Source organism: Schistocerca americana, chromosome 2 (assembly GCF_021461395.2).
Source record: "Schistocerca americana isolate TAMUIC-IGC-003095 chromosome 2, iqSchAmer2.1, whole genome shotgun sequence".
NCBI lineage: Eukaryota > Metazoa > Arthropoda > Insecta > Orthoptera > Acrididae > Schistocerca > Schistocerca americana.
In genome coordinates this window covers 279556276-279577449 of record NC_060120.1, presented here as the reverse complement: position 1 = coordinate 279577449, position 21174 = coordinate 279556276, and the positions used below count along the sequence as shown (strand labels likewise).

Genomic DNA, 21174 nt, shown 5'->3' with positions numbered 1-21174 from the left:
ATTCAAGCACTACCTGCTTGCTTTTTCTTGAGCACTTTGGCCATCTTGCTCCACTACCAGTTTCACCAGAATGAAAATAAGCACACAACACAGCATTTTCAATGACTACTACAGTGTTATTGCACACAGAATTATTTGACCACTAAGATTTGAAATGGTTATGAATGAAACACTGATTCAGCTTATTATTGTTTCATTTACAGCCATTACAAACCTTAGTGGTCAAATAATACTGTGTGCAATAGCACTGCAGTAGCTACTGAAAATGCCGTGTCGTCTCCTTAATTTCTTTGTGGTGAAAGCAGTGATGGAGTACAGCTACTACCTATGATTCTTTCTAAGAAACAACCTAACCTGGGATCAAGTGTAAAGCATAAGTACAACGGCCACATTGTGTGAAAAAGGAAGAGGTCGCTCCCTCCATGCCACATCTATTCCTGCAGCAATCTACATAAGGATCAAGCTCGTTCCCTCTGTTTCCTATATCCTTCTGAATTACCATTCAAGAAAAAGTGAACATGTAATACTAACAAAGAGATAGAGGGGCTGGCCAGTACTTACCTCAGCTCAGTACAGCCGATAGATACACATAAAACAGACCCGAAAATTTACGTTCCTAGCTTTCGGAACAAATGTTCCTTCATCGGGGAGGAGAGAGGGGAAAGAATTGGGAAGAAGGGAAAGGAGATTCAGCTACTCACAACCCAGGTTATGAAGCAACAGGGAAAGGAAAATAGGGAGGGTAGCAAGGATGGAGGCATGGTTGTCAGAGGGAAGCCAAAGATATTCTACTGTAAGTACTGTGCCAGCTTCAAACCAAAGACAACTCTTCCTGGATGTTGACCTTCATCTTGTTGAAGCTCACATCCACACCTCTGTCCATATCAAACCCACAAACAAACAACAGTACCTTCACTTTGATAGCTGCCATCCTTTCCACATCAAACGCTCCCTTCCCTACAGCCTAGGTATTCGTGGCAAATGTATCTGCTCCAGTGACGAATCCCTCAACAATTACACCAATAACCTGACCAATGCTTTCCTCTCCCGCAACTATCCCACAGACCTAGTCCACAAACAGATTTCCCGAGCCATACATTCCTCCCCATCCAACAACAATGTTCCTACCCCCAGACCACACAGAAGCATCCCCCTTGTCACCCAATATTATCCTGGCCTCGAAAACATCAACAAATTACTCCGCCAGGGATATGACTTTCTCAAGTCAACCCCTGAAATGAGATCATCCCTTGACAAAATTCTCCCCACACCACCCAGAGTTGCCTTTCGTCGCCCCCCTAACCTCCGTAACATCCTTGTTAAACCCTACAATATTCCCAGACCACCTTCTCTACCCAGCGGTTCCTACCCCTGTAATCGACCCCGCTGCAAATCCTGCCCCATGCATCCCCCCACAACCACCTACTTCAGCCCCGCTACTGGTAAAACATACACAATTCAAGACAGGGCCACATGTGAAACTACACATGTCATTTATCAACTGACATGCCTGCACTGCACAGCCTTTTACATCGGCATGACAACAACTAAACTGGGTGAGCGCATGAACGGACACAGACGAACTGTCTGCCTAGGAGATGCCCAATACCCAGTAGCGGAGCATGCCCTCCAGCATAATTCTAGGGACCTAGGAACCTGCTACACCGTATGTGCCATTTGGCTTCTCCCACCCAACACCAGTCCCTCTGAACTGCGCAGATGGGAACTTGCACTCCAACACATCCTTTCATCCCGCCATCCCCCTGGACTGAACCTACGTTAAATAACCTCAATCCCATTTACTCTTCAGTCTTCTCCTCTTTCCCTTTCCTCTTTAGCCATTCACGCATCTTTTCATCCTACATAGTTGTGTTTATCTTTACACTATATACCTCTTTACTTCTGTATGCATCCTCTTTGGTTTGAAGCTGGCACAGTACTTACAGTAGAATATCTTTGGCTTCCCTCTGACAACCATGCCTCCATCCTTGCTACCCTCCCTATTTTCCTTTCCCTGTTGCTTCATAACCTGGGTTGTGAGTAACTGAATCTCCTTTCCCTTCTTCCCTTTCTTTCCCCTCTCTCCTCCCCGATGAAGGAACATTTGTTCCGAAAGCTAGGAACGTAAATTTTCGGTTCTGTTTTATGTGTATCTATCGGCTGTACTGAGCTGAGGTAAGTACTGGCCAGCCCCTCTATCTCTTTGTTAGTATTTGTTTCACATCTCATATGAGATTTTCCATTAATCATTTAGATCACCTATATGGTCCACATCCTTCATTGCTTTGTCCCTTTTGTTAGCTATCACTTACGTCTGTCATCTTAACACTTTCTCTTCTTCAGTGTTTTATATTTACATAAATAAATATTTTCGTCACCAACTGTGCTAGTTTCATCTTCCTCCTATTATCTTGTTCCGTTTATAGTCCTGTTCTCTTTTTTATTTATTGATTTATTTATTCAACATTCCATAGTTTTAACGTTTGTTATCCGCTGTTTTCCAGCCAACAATCACTGCCAACAATCTCTTCCACACCTACCAGTATCTTCCTTTTTCGTCGATTTCTTGTTGCTGCCAATATTTTTGTGCCATTGGCTGTCTTTCTCTCCCACAATAAAATTTTTTGGGACATTCCTGCGCCACCCGCGATCTTTTTTGCGGCACGCGCGATCTTTTTTGCGGCAAGCGCGATCTCTTTTGCGGCACTCGCTATCTCTGTTTTTAAGCAACGTGTGTTCTTTTCCCCTGATCTGGACATACTTGCTTGGTCTGGTCAACTTTTTCCGTATTTTTCTTATTTAGTGGTCTTCCTTTGGTATTGAATGTTGCCAACACAATTTCTTTCCTTCTCGTCCTTCTTTTCGCGTTTTATTCCTTCTTATGATTACTATTTCAACTTTAGTTATATAATTTCCCTACCCACCAGTTACCCACTATGTACCCTAATCCTATACCACATTATTTACATTCATTCCGGAAACATGCATTCACCGTAGCCAAACTGCAATCCCACATACTTTTCCTCCAGTCCTGCTTAACCTTTGGAATTACCCCATAAAGGGCCTACCTTAAAAGTTCCCATCTCCGGGTGCAATTCCTCCTTCCACCAGTCTCTCCTGGACTTCCAGAACTTTCAACCCTTAGCCCTTTAACCAACTTGTCCTGAATCTCTACACTACTTCATGTAACCACCACTCCCAACAGCTCCTATCTCTCTTCAAAGTCCTCCACCTCTCAAACCCTTGCTTGGAGAACACACTCAGGAACATCATCCTAGAAGCCAGCTGCAAACTTGAGTTCCATGCCACACACCACCTGAAAAAAAATATCCACAGTGCTAGTGCAACACCTAAGAAGTGGGGTCCCTCTCCCTATCCCTCACAAACACCAACCACAACAGAACCTTCAACAAACCCCCCTCATAGCCAACAAACCTAGCCTAGCCACCCTACTCAATCTCCCCATCCCAGCACATACCCCACACAGACCAAATCTCAACTATAACCACAGTCAAATGCCACATATCACCAGTCCCAATTCACTCCTAAACCTCTCATCCAGATCCCTCTCTCCTCCAGAGACATCTGTTCTATCAAAAGGCTTAACCTTTAGCCCCACGCCTAAATTCAACCACACTGCCCTGGTTAAAGATCTCCTCTCATTCACCCGGAACCTCAACTGGAAATATCACTTCACTACCCAAACACAGCCCCCAAATACTAGACCCAGTGTTGAACCCTGTCTAGAACAGTTCCGACTGCCTTCTCAAAGGGATCCTCCTCCCCTCCCCCAAAACCATCCCTTGCAGACATTTCAGGAATTCCTCACATCCAGTGTTGCCTCCCAGTCCTTCTTGAAGAACATCCCGACAACCCCCAACATCACCCCAGCTGAATCCCATGCCATTAAGGAGCTGAAAATAGACCGCTCTATTGTCATCCTCCCGGCGGATAAAGGCTCCACAACTGTCGTACTTGACCGTGTGGAATATGTGGCAGAAGGACTGCGTCAACTCTCCGACACCTCAACCTACAAAGCTGTTACCCAGGATCCCATTCCCTCCATCCAGACTGAGCTGCAAAAAATACTAAAAATCCAAGGTCCCTCACAAGGCCTCACAATGGCTTCCATAGACTTACTCACTCCACCTGAGCCACGTACCCCTACCTTCTACCTATTACCCAAAATCCACAAAGAGAACCATCCTGGCCGTCCCATTGTAGCAGGCTTCAAAGCCCCAACCGAACGTATCTCAGCTCTGGTAGACCAGCACCTCCAATCTATCACCCGCAGACTCCCATCCTACATCAAAGACACAAACCACTTCCTAGAACGCCTCAAATCCATTCCCACTCCTCTCCCACCTGAAACCTTTCTTGTCACCATAGATGCTACATCCCTTTACACAAACATCCCACATACCCGTGGTCTCTCTGCCCTTGAGCACTGCCTCTCCCAACGTCCACCCGAAGATCTTCCAAAAACCTCGTTCCTTATCACACTTACCAACTTCATCCTCACCCATAATTACTTCACTTTTGAAGGCCAGACCTACAAACAAATCAGGGGAACGGCCATGGGAACCAGGATGGCTCCATCCTATGCCAACCTCTTTATGGGCCGCATGGAGGAGGCTTTCCTGAAGACCCAACAGCTGCTTCCCCTGGCCTGGTATAGGTTTATAGATGACATCTTTGTGGTCTGGACGCATGGTGAAGAAACACTCCTTAATTTCCTCCATAACCTCAACTCCTTTTCGAATCTGAATTTCACCTGGTCCTTCTCCAAAACCCAAGCCACCTTCCTGGATGTTGACCTTCATCTTGTTGAAGCTCACATCCACACCTCTGTCCATATCAAACCCACAAACAAACAACAGTACCTTCACTTTGATAGCTGCCATCCTTTCCACATCAAACGCTCCCTTCCCTACAGCCTAGGTATTCGTGGCAAATGTATCTGCTCCAGTGACGAATCCCTCAACAATTACACCAATAACCTGACCAATGCTTTCCTCTCCCGCAACTATCCCACAGACCTAGTCCACAAACAGATTTCCCGAGCCATACATTCCTCCCCATCCAACAACAATGTTCCTACCCCCAGACCACACAGAAGCATCCCCCTTGTCACCCAATATTATCCTGGCCTCGAAAACATCAACAAATTACTCCGCCAGGGATATGACTTTCTCAAGTCAACCCCTGAAATGAGATCATCCCTTGACAAAATTCTCCCCACACCACCTAGAGTTGCCTTTCGTCGCCCCCCTAACCTCCGTAACATCCTTGTTAAACCCTACAATATTCCCAGACCACCTTCTCTACCCAGCGGTTCCTACCCCTGTAACCGACCCCGCTGCAAAACCTGCCCCATGCATCCCCCCAAAACCACCTACTTCAGCCCCGCTACTGGTAAAACATACACAATTCAAGGCAGGGCCACATGTGAAACTACACATGTCATTTATCAACTGACATGCCTGCACTGCACAGCCTTTTACATCGGCATGACAACAACTAAACTGGCTGAGCGCATGAACGGACACTGATGAACTGTCTGCCTAGGAGATGCCCAATACCCAGTAGCGGAGCATGCCCTCCAGCATAATTCTAGGGACCTAGGAACCTGCTACACCGTATGTGCCATTTGGCTTCTCCCACCCAACACCAGTCCCTCTGAACTGCGCAGATGGGAACTTGCACTCCAACACATCCTTTCATCCCGCCATCCCCCTGGACTGAACCTACGTTAAACAACCTCAATCCCATTTACTCTTCAGTCTTCTCCTCTTTCCCTTTCCTCTTTAGCCATTCACGCATCTTTTCATCCTACATAGTTGTGTTTATCTTTACACTATATACCTCTTTACTTCTGTATGCATCCTCTTTGGTTTGAAGCTGGCACAGTACTTACAGTAGAATATCTTTGGCTTCCCTCTGACAACCATGCCTCCATCCTTGCTACCCTCCCTATTTTCCTTTCCCTGTTGCTTCATAACCTGGGTTGTGAGTAACTGAATCTCCTTTCCCTTCTTCCCTTTCTTTCCCCTCTCTCCTCCCCGATGAAGGAACATTTGTTCCGAAAGCTAGGAACGTAAATTTTCGGTTCTGTTTTATGTGTATCTATCGGCTGTACTGAGCTGAGGTAAGTACTGGCCAGCCCCTCTATCTCTTTGTTAGTATTTGTTTCACATCTCATATGAGATTTTCCATTAATCATTTTGAACATGTAATACTTGATCTACATCTGATGTAGAATGGCTAAAACAATCTAGAAAAATTTAAAAACTGTAATTTTCTGTGCTGGTGATTATAACTGTTATTGTCATTTCTTGTGTTGATAACTGAAGAGGACATCTTTTAACTCTGATAGTAACAACTGCGAAACTTTCTCAATAAATGTCACACAACTGCAACAAATCGGACACATCTAACAGTATCAGCAGTATGAGCAATTCCTTTCCAGTTAACCAGCTGATCAGAAAGGCAGAAAAAATTTGAAATAGTCATAGTCTATTTGATATGTAGGCAATACGACAAACTGGCCTTCATACCAATATAATTATCTGATCACCAAACAACAATTATTTTTTAGACAATATATGTGAGTAACATGGTCTTAAGCCCACTCGCTTAGCCGTGCAGTCTAACGCACTGCTTTCCGGGCGGTAAAAATGCCAGTCCCCAGCATGAATCTGCCCGGTGGACTATTGTTGAGGTCCAGTGTGCCAGCCTGTCTGCGGATGGTTTTTAAGGTGGTTTTCCATCTGGCTCAGCGAATGCAGGCTGGTTCCCTTTATTCCGCCTCAGTTACACTATGTCGGTGATTGCTGTGCAAACACTTTCTCCATGTACGCGTACACCATAATTACTCTACCACCCAAACATTGGGGTTACACTCATCTGATGTGTCACATTCCTGGGGAGGGCCGAGCCACACAATAACCCTGGGTTCAGTGTGGGGTGGGGGTGGGTTGAGTGGACTGCTGTAGGCTGTTGTGTTGTGTACCACTGGGCACTACAGCAGGGGCGATACCTCTCTATCGTTTATAGGTTCCCATCTCTGTACAATACAACAAGGTCTTGTCAATTCTAATGAGAAGAAAATTAAATACTTTAGCATATCATTGATATCTACATACTAAGCAGTTATATGGCCAGCCCATGTTCGTAATCATCTCATTTACACTGTAAGATGAAGTAGAATATGTTTGTTTAAGTTTTACCTGTGTCTCAACTGAGACTGCCACTGAAATGCTGATGCACTCTCCACTTTCATCTGAATCATTTTAGCCACAACATCACGGGAATGAACATCTATGGTACATATTGTCATTATCTTCTGTCTGTCTCCTTTTGTTAAATCGCCCAGTAAGAGTGAAATCAGAATACTAAGCTGCATTATCTGTATAACAAAGAAAATGCTACACTATACAACCTTCTAATTAAAATTGTACACTACTCGCTACTCTCTCTCTCTCTCTCTCTCTCTCTCTCTCTCTCTCTCTCTCCCTCTCTCTCTCTCTCTCTCTCTCACACACACACACACACACACACACACACACACACACACACACACGAGGTGTGAAAAGGGGGTATATGTGGAAAAAAATTACGCTCCATGAAGAAAAAGTCTATCTTCTCTGTCCCTTCCTCCACCCCTGCAACCCCTCCCAATTCACATCCCCGTGTCGCCTGCAGGGCGTGCCACTTCTCACCAGCCACTACAAATATGCCATCCCATGTACCTGCCACATTCCTAGCCTGCAAACCAGCTTTCTCCCTCTGAGCTGTTAGCTACCCACCCCAAGTCCCTCTCCCTGATTGCTGGCTCCCTCTCCCTCTACCCACACCACCTGACACTACTACCCCCACCACAACTAGTCCACCTATCAAAAAACAGCATTGACACTGTGTGTGTGTGTGTGTGTGTATGTAATTTACTCTAGCTCATCAAGAGATGACTCCAAAAGCTAGCAAGTTTTCTTTATTTAGTGTTTGCCTATTGACAACTCGGCACTTTTGCTTTTCAATGAGTGATCTTCTTCAGTCTTAAGGTATTTAATTCTACAAGAACTTTTCTACAACTATGGACTAGAAAGTTACAGACAATTAATTACCTGGAGCTATTAAGAATAAGCATTGCATTTTACATTTGCAAGTATATGCATAAATGCAATTCACACAAAAAGAATAGCAGCTTTTATTACTAACACTACATGATGTCAGCTCATCAAGGCAGTTAATAGTGAAGTTGGGAGTTGATAACATTTATATGTGGAATGTTAGCCGAATCACTACTTGAGTTTTCTTTGGCTTATTTATGTAAGATCTACAGATGTCTGTAACAGTGCCCACTAGCAGGTTCCATTATGTCTCTTTTATCTTGCTCTCATAAAAAAATCATTGTATCTTCTCTTTATAATTATCACAGTCACCCACTTCAAGCTGCTAATACTCAAGACAGAAATATCACATCTCGAAAAGAATGGTGCTGATATGCAGGTGAAGAAGGATAGTCCTTCCACTCAGGCTGCAGATAGCCAGAAGACTTGTCCAACAGTGTCAAATGAGTTTATTTATTAATTTAATAGCTAATGAAATGAGATATGTAGCCATACTACTTAAGGATAAATGTTATTATCCTGTGTCTCCTGTGTATAATTGACATACAGTAACTGGAGTGCCTATATACCACAACCACTATTAAAACTTTTATCAAACAAATTTAACAGTTTCTACAAATGAATACCTACAAGGGTAAATCAAATATGCAATATGCAATAATTTGTTCAAAATAAAAAAGAACAAACTCTCCTAATTTTCCACAATTGCCACTCTTCATGTGGTATTTTTGCACAAATGGGAAGTATGTTGATTCCTGTGAAGTATAAACCACTGGAAACTGTACTCAATCTCTTGCATACCAACTGTTTCATACAACAAATACCTCTGAGCTGCTGCTCTATAAGCTGCTCAAATTCTTCAAAATCACATGGTGAGAGCTTTAGACTAAAGGGGAGAGCTAAAGTTCCTGATGGAATGAAACTATGTGCTACGCAGGATATGAAACACCAACACCAGAAAGTAGGAGAGAGGTACTGCAAGACTATGGCTTTGAGCTGAACTGTGAGACATACCTGGATAGCTTACCATGGCTGGCCACATCATTTTCTATTGTTTATTTTTCCATATAAATCTCTTTTTCAGTACATATATCATACACATACATATATTGTACACAGGACATTGGTTTTTCAAATGTCAGACATACATTATTTAAATTTTTATAACAAATTGGATCCATACAGTTAATAATTACAAATTTTTCAAAATACTTTATATTTATAACTTATTTCTACAATTAAAAATATAAATTAAATTTTTTTCCTGGCATAAGATACTGTGAGATTGAATAGTAGCAGCTTTTCAGAAGGTAGGCTGCCACAGACTTTTTAAAGCTCTGTAGTTCAGGAAGAGATTTTATATGTCTTGGTAATCTGTTGTATAGTTTTGTTCATGCATGATGTACACCTTTTTGGCACAATGTGGTGTTACAATGATTACATGTATGTCACTGTCTGACCGGGTACTGAAATCATGGACACTTTTGTTTTGAGGAAAAAAGTTTTCTTTTCTCAGTATACTTTTTTTGACATGCATGACTACTTCCAATATTTAAATGCAGGGAAGAGACGGGAACTTTAGATCTTTAAAGAAAGGTTTACATGGTTTTCTGCTGCTCACTTGTTTCATTATTCTTATAATTGCCTTTTGTTTCCTGAAAACTATTTTTGCCTGGTGTACACTACCCCAGAAAATGATACCGTACCTCAGTACTGAATGTACACGAGCAAAGTATACAGCCCCAACTGTTTCTGCACTAGAACTTTTGCAAAGAATTCTTACTACATAGCTCATTTTTGCTAGTTTTGAATTTAGGTAGGTGATATGAGTGCTCCATTTAAGATTCTCCTGGATATGAATCCCAAAAAATTTAGTTTCATTGACAGCACTAATGTTTTGGTTACCTATACATATTACGGGTTGTGCCACATTTTTATTTTGGTTGGTGTGGAAATTCATGAGTACTATTTTTTGGAGATTAACTATAAGCCTGTTTCTGGTAAACCATTCAGACACTCCTTTTGTAATATCTTTTGCAGATGCAGTAAGATTTTCCTCTTTATTCCCTTCAATCAACAGACTGGTGTCATCTGCAAACAGTACTGGTTCAGAATCCTTATTGTGTGATGGGAAATCATTAATGTATACCAAAAAAAGAAAGGGACCTAAAATGAAGCCCTGTGGAACACCATGACTTAGTCCACATGGTTCTGAAAGGTATACCTGGAATTCATTTCCTTCCATGTACTTAACTTCAGTTACCTGAGATTGATATTCCAAATATGATTTAATCCATTGATTTGGCACACCTCTTACACCATAGTGTTCTAGCTTCCTCAGGAGCACAGAATGATCAATCATATGAAAAGCTTTTGTTAGGTCCAAGAACAAACTTGAGATATTTCTGTGGTTGTCCACTGGATTTAAGACATGGTTTATCAGATTGAAAGTGGCTGTTTTAATTGATCACTGTGGTCTGAAGCCATGTTGACATCCAGAAGTAAGACTATTCTTGTTGAAGAATGTAGTTAGTTTTGAAAGGAACACTTTTTCAATAATTTTCGAAAACCCTGACAGTGGAGACACAGGCCTATAGTTACCCATACATTGATGATCATCTTTTTTATATAGGGGTATTACTTTCGCCATTTTCAGTTGCTGTGGGAAGACACCACATGACAACGATGAATTGCATATGTTCAATAAAGGCGAAAGTATTTGTCTTGTTATTTTTATAATATGATCTGGAATATCATCAATACTAGTTGAATAATTACTCTTCAGTGAATTAATGGTATTTAGGAGCTCTGTTGGGCCTAATGGGCTGAGGAACGTGGATATCTTATTTATTTCAATAGATGCAAGTTCTTTCCATGTTGTATTAGGTGGATTTCCAAATTTTCCTTCACTAATTTTCCAGCAACAGTTGCATAATAAGAACTGAAACTGTTTGCAACTGCCCTAGAGTCAGTGACATTCTTGCCATCATGTGATATCACAGTATTTTTGTGAGTTGTCTTCTTCCCCCTAAGATCCTGCACAGCTTTCCACTTGAACTTAGTTTTATTGGATGACTTCATAATATATTTGTCATCTTCCTTAATTTTTGCCTCTTTTATGACATGTTTCAAAACTAGCTTGTATTTTTTGAAATAATTAAGCAATTGTGGACTGCTGTCAGTTTTTGACTGCAGAAAAAGTCCCGCTTCCTTTTACAAGATACTCTAATGCCTGATATAATGCATTTTTGAATCTATCTGTGCTTTTGGAAATCACATTCCTTTGTGGAAAAGCTATGTCAAAATTTTCCATCTTTCCATTGGTAATAGAGGTATCATATACTTCTCTCCAAAATTATTCACTGATTAAGTACCGGAAGTATTCAGTATTTTTTCCAACTATAAATCCTTTTATGGATAATATTTTGTACACTGGTCAAAACGTGATTTACAGGTATGGTTAGTAATTGCAAAAGGTGGTCACTATAGCCAGTATCAAAGTTTTCTGTTGTACACTTGTCCCTGTTTGCACATACCTGATCAAGGAGAGTGACACTAGTTTTTGTTACATGTGTTGGAGAGCTAACAGTCAGACAAAGATTGTAGGCTTTTATAGTATTTAATATATTTTTCCTCTGAGGACTATGGCTCAGAATGTTCAAATGGTTCAAATGGCTCTGAGCACTATGGGACTTAACATCTTAGGTCATCAGTCCCCTAGAACTTAGAACTACTTAAACCTAACTAACCTAAGGACATCACACACATCCATGCCCGAGGCAGGATTCGAACCTGCGACCGTAGCAGTCCCGCGGTTCCGGACTGTAGCGCCTATAACCGCAAGACCACCGCGTCGGCTGCTCAGAAAGTCAATATTAAAATCTCCACATAGTACCATTGTTTTCCCAGTTGTCTTAAGTTTGCCTAATGCAAGGTCCAGTTTTTTGAAATAAAAAAAAAAAAAACAACCTTGCATTGCTAACAGGAGATCTATACACACATAATATAATAGTTTTTTCAGACATTAACTCAACAGCTGAGATTTCAAAGTCTCTTTCACAACCAAGTTTGCAAACAGAGGCTATACTCTTATAATCTACTTTTTCTTTTACATATATACAAGTTCCACCATGTTTTGATTCAGTTGTACAAAAGCAGTTTGCAAGTTTAAAATGCAATACTTTCAAGTATTGAAAATACTTGTTTTTTAACCAATGCTCACGAAAACATAAAACATAAACATCTTTCCATTCACTGTTAAGGAATACATTTATTTCATCAACTTTGTTTGTTAATGACTGTACATTCTGGTATACAATCTTCAGTGTGTATTTGCAATTTAATTCTGCATCACATTTTTTTGTGATACAGTCTACTTCCGTAAAAAATGTCTTTCACCCTTTTTATAAGTCATCGCATCTTTCTTTATGACCCATTTGTCCAAAGTACTTTGGACAGCTTCTATATAATGCCTGTTGTGACTCAAATTTGCTAAATGGCAGATTCTTCAACCAAAAATTGTTTCCCACTGTGATTTAAATGAAGGCCATGGCTGGTATGCATGGACCTGTCTAACGTGCTTACATTTATTAAATTCACATACAGAAATTTTTTGCATAGATCATCTATCTCTTTGTTTACTCTTTCCATTCATTTATTTACACATGGCCAAGGGGGTAGGTCGTATCTGTGTGGTTGATTTACAATGGCTACATTTGTGTTGCCTAATTTGGTTAGCACACTTTCAAGGATTTGACATGAAGATTCAACAAACTGCACAGCAAACATACATTTTTTTGGTACCTTGACTATTAGTTTCTCATTTGGTAGTAGTTGGTCAATTTCAGATAACCAAGTGCTGAACCCCGTGATCAAACAGCTCTTCAGTGGATGATTAACCATTGTTCTTTTGCACTACTTATCTATTTCTAATTTATGATTTATGTGAAAACTGGTAACTATGTAACATTTAATTATTTATTAACTCTGTATGTCATTTCTCTATTGGTAACACTGGAGTTTGATCCCTCTACATTGCTCCCATCCCAGTGATGTACCTAAGTGTGTGAGATGGAGATCACTTCCTTTGCTTCCTACTCATCTGTAAAATGAGATCAGGAAAATAATGTCTCATTGGTAATGAGCTCACTGGAACAGAATTCACGCTCAGATCGACCAGGAAAGGAATGGTTTCCTTTGCAAAGAAACTACCCCAGTATGCATCACAAATGATTTAGGAAAATATCAAAAACCTAACTCGGTAACTGAAAGTCATTGTCAATTATCAACCCAGTTCCCTCTGAGCAGCCACTGCGTACGGATCTCCGTGCCGGCACGTTCACAGGAGCTCAGTTCGTCCGTTCACCTGATGATGGCGACATGTATGATCACTGAAATATTGTGCCGTTGGACACAGTAGACTGGCAGTACACCCGTGGATATTTTGATTATCAAATACGCTGGGAGAAACTCAAGAATCACAAATAATTATCTTGTTTAACAAATTTTACATTAAAGTTCTGGAGCCATCCCTCATCGTACTAAATCTGTAACAAGGAATGGGGATTTGAACCATGGCTTTCTCAATCTGGCAGAATCAACAGAGAGAATAACTCATTTTTCTCCAAAAGTCCACGGTCTCTTTAACTTCTAACATTTTTTTAAAATATGGCCTGTATATTTTATATGTATACTTAATATTTCTAATGTATACTATTTATATTTAATTAATTCATGTCATGTACTAAGCCATACACCAAATAAATAAATAAACATAAGTGATCTTCTGTTGCAGAAACTCACTCTAGTCCACTTTATTGCACAAAACAAACTTTGACATGTCTTGTTTTTTTAGCATAGCTTCGTAGTTTCAGCACCAACCAATGGCAATTTATTTGAAACTACAGTCCACTTTCAATGATAGACCGCTTTTGGAAATAATCTTAACCTTCTGTTAAAGTTTCTTTACTCTACCTGATGATGGACCTTCACCAGGTTATGAAGTATGTTGATGTCGCCTGTTGTGACAGGGATTCCGGGACAGCAGCAGAGGCCCAGGTTTTGCATGGTGTCTTATTATTCATTTTATTAATGCTGAATTTTGATATGACAGTTGAACAGTGTTGATACTGTGTAATATCTGTACAGTCTGCTACAAATTTCAATTAGTTACAAATCCATGAAAAACAGCAAAAAATTATGTGTGGCAATTCCTTATTTATTTATTTACTTGTCTAGTACTGTAGAGTGTATTAAAGATGTTGGACCATTGCCTAATTGCTACACACATCTCTTGTAATTTTTTACATACATCAGTTTAGCAAAAGGTAATATTACACAATATTTAATTATTCTATAACTTTACAAAAAAATCTTAGGTGGTGATATGTAATTTTGTTTTTCTTGATACTCCATTACTTATAGATACACTGCTTCACTTGGTAATCCTTCACTGTTAATTTGAAATTGTTTGTGCCCATTATTATTTTTGTGGGTTTTAGTAATTGGTTATACAGTTTAATGCCAGGACAGAGCATGCCTCACTGGAACAGTGCTGTATTTGTCTGTTGTACGTGTACATCATTGATCTTGTGTGGAGCTATGCACAGATTCATTACAGAAGATGCCCAGATTGCTAATGTTCAATTTTTCTTTTATGAAAATTATATTTTTTCCTACTTGATGAGGTGGAGGTGGTTGGATTTTATTTTTCTAAAGTAGTGGCTTGCATGATGACCTTGGTCTACAATATGCATTAGTCTAATAATGTTTTTCTGTAATCTAAATTATCTCGAATTTGCTCCACCATATTTCAATATTGAGAGAACATAAGCAAAATATATGGTCCTGAGATTATCATTTATACACAGTTTCTTAGTACCCACAATCATATTACTGAAATGTACAAGTGGAAAGAGCTTTTGCAGAGAATTAAAAATTCAAAATTAATTGATCAGGCAATTCAAGATTAACTTGATCAGGGAGAAAAGAGGTGGAGATTGGCTTTTTCAAAAATAAATATTATTCAATAACGAGTTATACTACTGGGAAAGGTCTTACAGAGTTATTACTTTAGATACTACATAACCTTGGCATATTGCTTGCAGATTGTAGGGGATACTTTAACAACAACAGAAGCAACATGAGGGGAAAGAAGAGTGATACTCAAGCTTGTACCATTGAAGAAAATTACATTCCTTGCTGAGCTCAGACTGAACTTGGTTGCTAGTGATGCAGTTAAATCATTTACAATTGCGCTGCTTTTTTTTCCGGTGTAGTTCATAGAGTGTTCACATTATTATCTGCCTCTGTGATGTACTGGGAAACACTCAAGAATCACGTAAAGTTGACTCTGGAGCCACTGTGTGATACAAGATGGGAGACTAGGACTGAAAGTGTTTGGGTTGTAAGATCTGAGTTTAATAATAACATACAACTTGCAGTAACAGAGTTAAAAACACTTGCAAAAATGATACAATGTGTTTCTATCTAGTCTCTTGAAAGAACTCTCAGAAATTAAGTTTTCTTTGTGAGCAAAAAGGTATGCAACTAGACACTATAGAAAAATTAATAAAATCAACACTTGGTATTATTGAAGAATATGCAGTCAACAGTTTTGAAAAGCTAAGAAAGAAGCAGAGGAATTGGTTGCATCTTGAAGAAATGTTGCTGAGTTAACAGAATCAAGATCTACAACTATTATAAGGCTGTTTTCTTAAAAAACTAAGAATGAACCAATTCCGGAGGAAGAGAAACACTTACAGTAAACCTCTTCTATATTGTGGCAGATACCACTACTATATCTCTGAACTAAAGGTTTCAGTAGCTCGTTAACTGGTGTGATGCGTTCAGTGTTATTTATGACATTAAGAACTTGGCAACACAGAAATACAATCTCAACATAAGCAGTAGAAATCTTGCAGAAGCTTAGGAACACCCTAAAATGCATTCAGGAGGTATAAATTCACAGGATCTTGCAAACAAATTAGGACTGCTCTCTCCTATGATTCCTCAAACTGCGAACACATGTTTAGAAGTACTTCAGTACATCTCCAAAATATAACAATTGTGTTATGAATATTTTTGGGGATGCCAGTGTCTGCAGCTTCTGCTGAACTTAGCTTTTCCATGTTAAAGATCATTAAAAGCTATCTCAGATCTTGAATGAGCAATGAGCAGCTAAAGAGGTCTTACCATAATAGCAGTGGGAAGACAGATTGCACATTTCCTCCACCTGTAGAAACTGGTGAAGGTCTTCAGTGCTCAAAAAGCAAGAAAAGTGAAGATTTAGATATGTCATTTTTAAAATAATGTTTCCACAATTTAGTAGGCTTTTCCTCATTTTATTTATCGTTAGACAGTATCTATTAAGTAATATACCTAATTTTGCATGGTTATAGCGGTGCATCTAAAAGTTATTACTACTAACTAAGCCGGGCTTCACTCGTAACTATTGTTAACTATTACAAAGGTGTGGCAATCAATAATAAAAGGATCATGAAAACAAAATTAAGAATGTATATAAAAGTTTATTGCTATGACAGCTCTAACTAGCTGCTTGCCCTGAATGTAATAAGATGGGTCAAATGTAATAAGAGATCCACATTTCACACAATCTGGAAACCCAGTGTTGAACCAACCACTATTGTTTTTTAAAAAGTAAAAATTGTGATGAAACACTAAGTCATTATAGCCACTGCAATATCTGTAGTAAATTACATTAGATTAGGTGTACTTTTGTTCCAATTGATCCATAGTGAGGAGATCCTCTAGGATGTGGAACATATCAGAAAACAAGTCTACACAATAAATACTTACAAAATAAGGACGGATCTGCTAATGTACCTTCCACAGAGTCCAAATGAAACTGCCCTTGTGGATGTGGAGTAGTCAAAAATATATACGTGTTATAAAAATTGTGATCAATACACTTATAATCTGGGATTTCCTCAATTTATATGAAATACATTAAGTAAGAGTTTAGTACATTTAAAAATTGCCATATACCTGATTGCTGTTAAACTTGTGAGTTAAAGAAAGACATTATAACAGGCATTATGACTCTAGACATACTTTTTGAGGATTATTTTGCAATAATCATTCGGTGTTAGTTTTAGGCACATGTCTTATGTGCATATTTTCTTTGTTTTAGTATATATTTCAGGCATTTTTGTGCATTTTTTGACACATATGTGCTTACATTTAAAATGGAAAAGCCAACTGTTGACCTAGCTACACTCAATATAAAAAGAACTGAATGCATTTTTACCAACAAGTGTTTGCTTACCCTCAACTTGACACAGGCCTACTGTGTGAAGTCATGGGTAATGTAGTACTTGGTACACTCCTGGCCTGTTTGTTCATAGATTCAAGGAATCGTCAATCCATGAAATTCATTGAAACTGTCTGAGATGCAAATAAACACACACACACACACACACACACACACACACACACACACACACATAACAATCATATAAAATGTTGAAAATTATACTAAGTGTAAACAGTCTTACATTCCGGAAAAAAGGAGGGGGGGGGGGGGGGGGGGGGCGACAAACTCAAGACTTCACAGGAGGCCCCAAAATTCCTTCATCTGGCTGTGGCACTGAACACTTTGATGGAACAGTATAAAATTATTCACTATTTTTTTCTGGACTGTTTGGTTGAGCACTAACCTTTCCTTTGCTTTCTGGCTTCTGTTTCTCATTACATTTTTTGAGCAGATGATGTACTTTACGGGAGGACAGGGATGTAGTATTTTTTTCTATTCTTATTTAAATGATCAAACCCTTTACGAAAAATCACCCTAGAAGGTACTTATCAAATACCAAGGGCTTCAAAATGAATATCAGGGTTTTAAGGCTTGGTAACATTCATTACACTCAAATTACAATTATAAATAATACATCAAATGAAAGGACAACTCAAATAGTTTTTCTTACAAGTTTTCAATGTGAGCATCATTCATCAAACATCAACTTGATACGCAAGTTCTTCCCAAGCCCTGATCGGTATGTCTGGAGTAATTGTTGCAACAACTGCTACAGTCCTGTTTCCTAAGTTGAGAAGATCAGATGGTGGTTGAGGCACATACACATGATCCTTTATGAATCCCTAAAGGTAAAAATTACATGGCATCAGATTGGGTGAACATGGAGGCCATGTGAAACAAGCCCTGTCACCTGACCCCTTACAGCCAAACCAATGGTCAGGAACAACGTTGTTTAAACAATTGCATACTAAGTTTTGCCAGTGAGGCAGTGTACTGTCTTGCTGCCAAACAATGTTCTATGGTTCAGATTCTTCCAATTGAGAAAAGAGCCATAGTTCCAGTGCACCAAGATAAGAGGGGCCAGTTGCAGTTGCCTCAGCAAAAGAGAAAGATCCATAAAGGTTCCTTTTGCCAGGATATAGCACAAAAATGTCCAATTTAGGGGAATCTCATTGCAACTGCACCATCTCATGGGGATTTGCTGAGCCCCAGATGATGGATTATGTGTGTTCACGTGCTCACATTTCCAGTTATGTGAAATGTTGATTCATCATTGAAGACAATAAAATCTAGAAAATCTCCATCATCTTACAGCAATATTTCGTTTGCAAAGTTACCACATATCAACTTGATGTGGGAAATGTGATGTATTGCTCTTCCATTTGATGTACTATTTATAACTGTAGATTGTATGTCATAAATGATATAAAGTATTAGAACACTGATATTCATTTTGAAACAGCCAGTATAGCTGTATGTCTTCCCTGCACATAACTATTTATTACAAAAAACAACAGTGAGCTCATATTTCATGCAGCATTACATACTGATTCTATAAAAATGATTTAAACTAATGATTAGCACATGAAAAAATTCCTCTTTCATAACTCACTTGCTTTTTTTGGTATTCTTTAAGCGCATTTTCAAAACCCTCTTCAAGTCTGGAGAAAGACATGTTCACTTCAGATGTCCACCAAATCTGAGTACCACAGAGAGATGCCTGAGCTGGAAAGTCAAAAAGCCACTGTTCACGTGGTTTTTCATCATATGATGATACAGCTTCACCAAAGTAATAGCGACATGTCTGACGCATTGTGTCAGTTAATCTGCTCAACCAAACCTCCACCTAAAACATGGAAAGATTACTTTGGACAATGAAATAAATGAATGCATGGTTTCATGAAATTTGTAGTAATTTTTATAATATATTAATTTTATAATAAAATGTATGTAATATTCATTAATTACCTCATATGTTAATTTTGTTGAGGCAAGAGTACTCAGATATATTCAACTGTTATTGTTCCAATAAAAATCTAATGAGAATTTTAAGGCACATGATATGAAAGAATTTCAGTGGCCTGCTTTCAATAAATCTCAAAATCTTCAACATTCTATTCTGTATAGAACAATATCTACAGATCAGACCTGCAGATATGAATGACCAGTTTTACAGAAGAACGCAAAGTACAAGGTCAGGATCATTCTAATGTCCTACTATCTAGGCAATTAATTGCCTTAGTTATATCTATAACAATTTTCATGGCTAAAGAAATAAGATTTAAAAATGAGCCTGCGGACAAGACATAACAACAGATTTTTAAACCCCAGCAACATTTTCCCCTAATGCTAAGACATGTTGTTGTTGTTGTTGTTGTTGGGTCTTCAGTCCTGAGGCTGGTTTGATGCAGCTCTCCATGCTACTCTATCCTGTGCAAGCTTCTTCATCTCCCAGTACCTACTGCAACCTACAACCTTCTGAATCTGCTTAGCGCATTCATCTCTTGGTCTCCCTCTACGATTTTTACCCTCCACGCTGCCCTCCAATACTAAATTGGTGATCCCTTGATGCCTCAGAACATGTCCTACCAACAGATCCCTTCTTCTAGGCAAGTTGTGCCACAAACTTCTCTTCTCCCCAATTCTAATCAATACCTCCTCATTAGTTATGTGATCTATCCATCTAACTTTCAGCATTCTTCTGTAGCACCACATTTCGAAAGCTTCTATTCTCTTCTTGTCCAAACTGTTTATCGTCCATGTTTCACTTCCATACATGGCTACACTCCAAACACTTTCAGAAATGACTTCCTGACTCTTAAATCTATACTTGATGTTAACAAATTTCTCTTCATCAGAAATGCTTTCCTTGCCATTGGCAGTCTACATCTTATATCCTCTCTACTTCGACCATCATCAGTTATTTTGCTCCCCAAATAGCAAAACCCCTTTACTACTTTAATCTAATTCCCTCAGCATCACCCGATTTAATTCGACTACATTCCATTATCCTCGTTTTGCTTTTGTTGATGTTCATGTTATATCCTCCTTTCAAGACAATATCCATTCCGATCAACTGCTCTTCCAAGTCCTTTGCTGTCTCTGACAGAATTACAATGTCATTGGCAAACCTCAAAGTTTTTATTTCTTCTCCCTGGATTTTAATACCTACTCCAAATTTTTCTTTTGTTTCCTTCACTGCTCGCTCAATATACAGATTGAATAACATCGAGGAGAGGCTACAACCCTGTCTAACTCCCTTCCCAACCACTGCTTCCCTTTCAGGTCCCTCAACTCTTATAACTTACATCTGGTTTCTGTACAAATTGTAAATAGCCTTTCGCTCTCTGTATTTTACCCCTGCCATCTTCAGAATTTGAAAGAGAGTATTCCAGTCAACATTGTCAAAAGCTTTCTCTAAGTTTACAAATGCTAGAGATGTAGGTTTGCCTTTCCTTAATCTAGCTTCTAAGATAAGTCGTAGGGTCAGTATTGCCTCACGTGTTCCAATATTTCTACGGAATCCAAAGTGATCTTCCCCGAGGTTGGCTTCTACTAGTTTTTCCATTTGTCTGTAAAGAATTCCCGTTATTATTTTGCAGCCATGACTTATTAAACTGATAGTTCAGTAATTTTCACATCTGTCAACACCTGCTTTCTTTGGGATTGGAATTATTATATTCTTCTTGAAGTCTGAGGGTATTTCACCTGTCACATACATCTTGCTCACCAGATGGTAGAGTTTTGTCAGGACTGGCTCTCCCAAGGCTG

The 21174-nt window shown here is 39.3% G+C and overlaps 1 protein-coding gene across 1 annotated transcript in view; it reads right to left on the bottom strand.

Annotated features, from left to right (window-relative positions):
* Positions 1-21174, bottom strand: part of LOC124593960 (dynein beta chain, ciliary-like) — a 746507-nt gene that overhangs the window by 209751 nt on the left and 515582 nt on the right. Inside the window, exons 32-33 of the mRNA XM_047132308.1 lie at positions 19016-19249; positions 7230-7408 (exon numbers count right to left, since the gene is read on the bottom strand). Coding sequence (XP_046988264.1) covers positions 7230-7408; positions 19016-19249 — 413 coding nt within the window. The remainder of the gene's footprint in view (positions 1-7229; positions 7409-19015; positions 19250-21174) is intronic.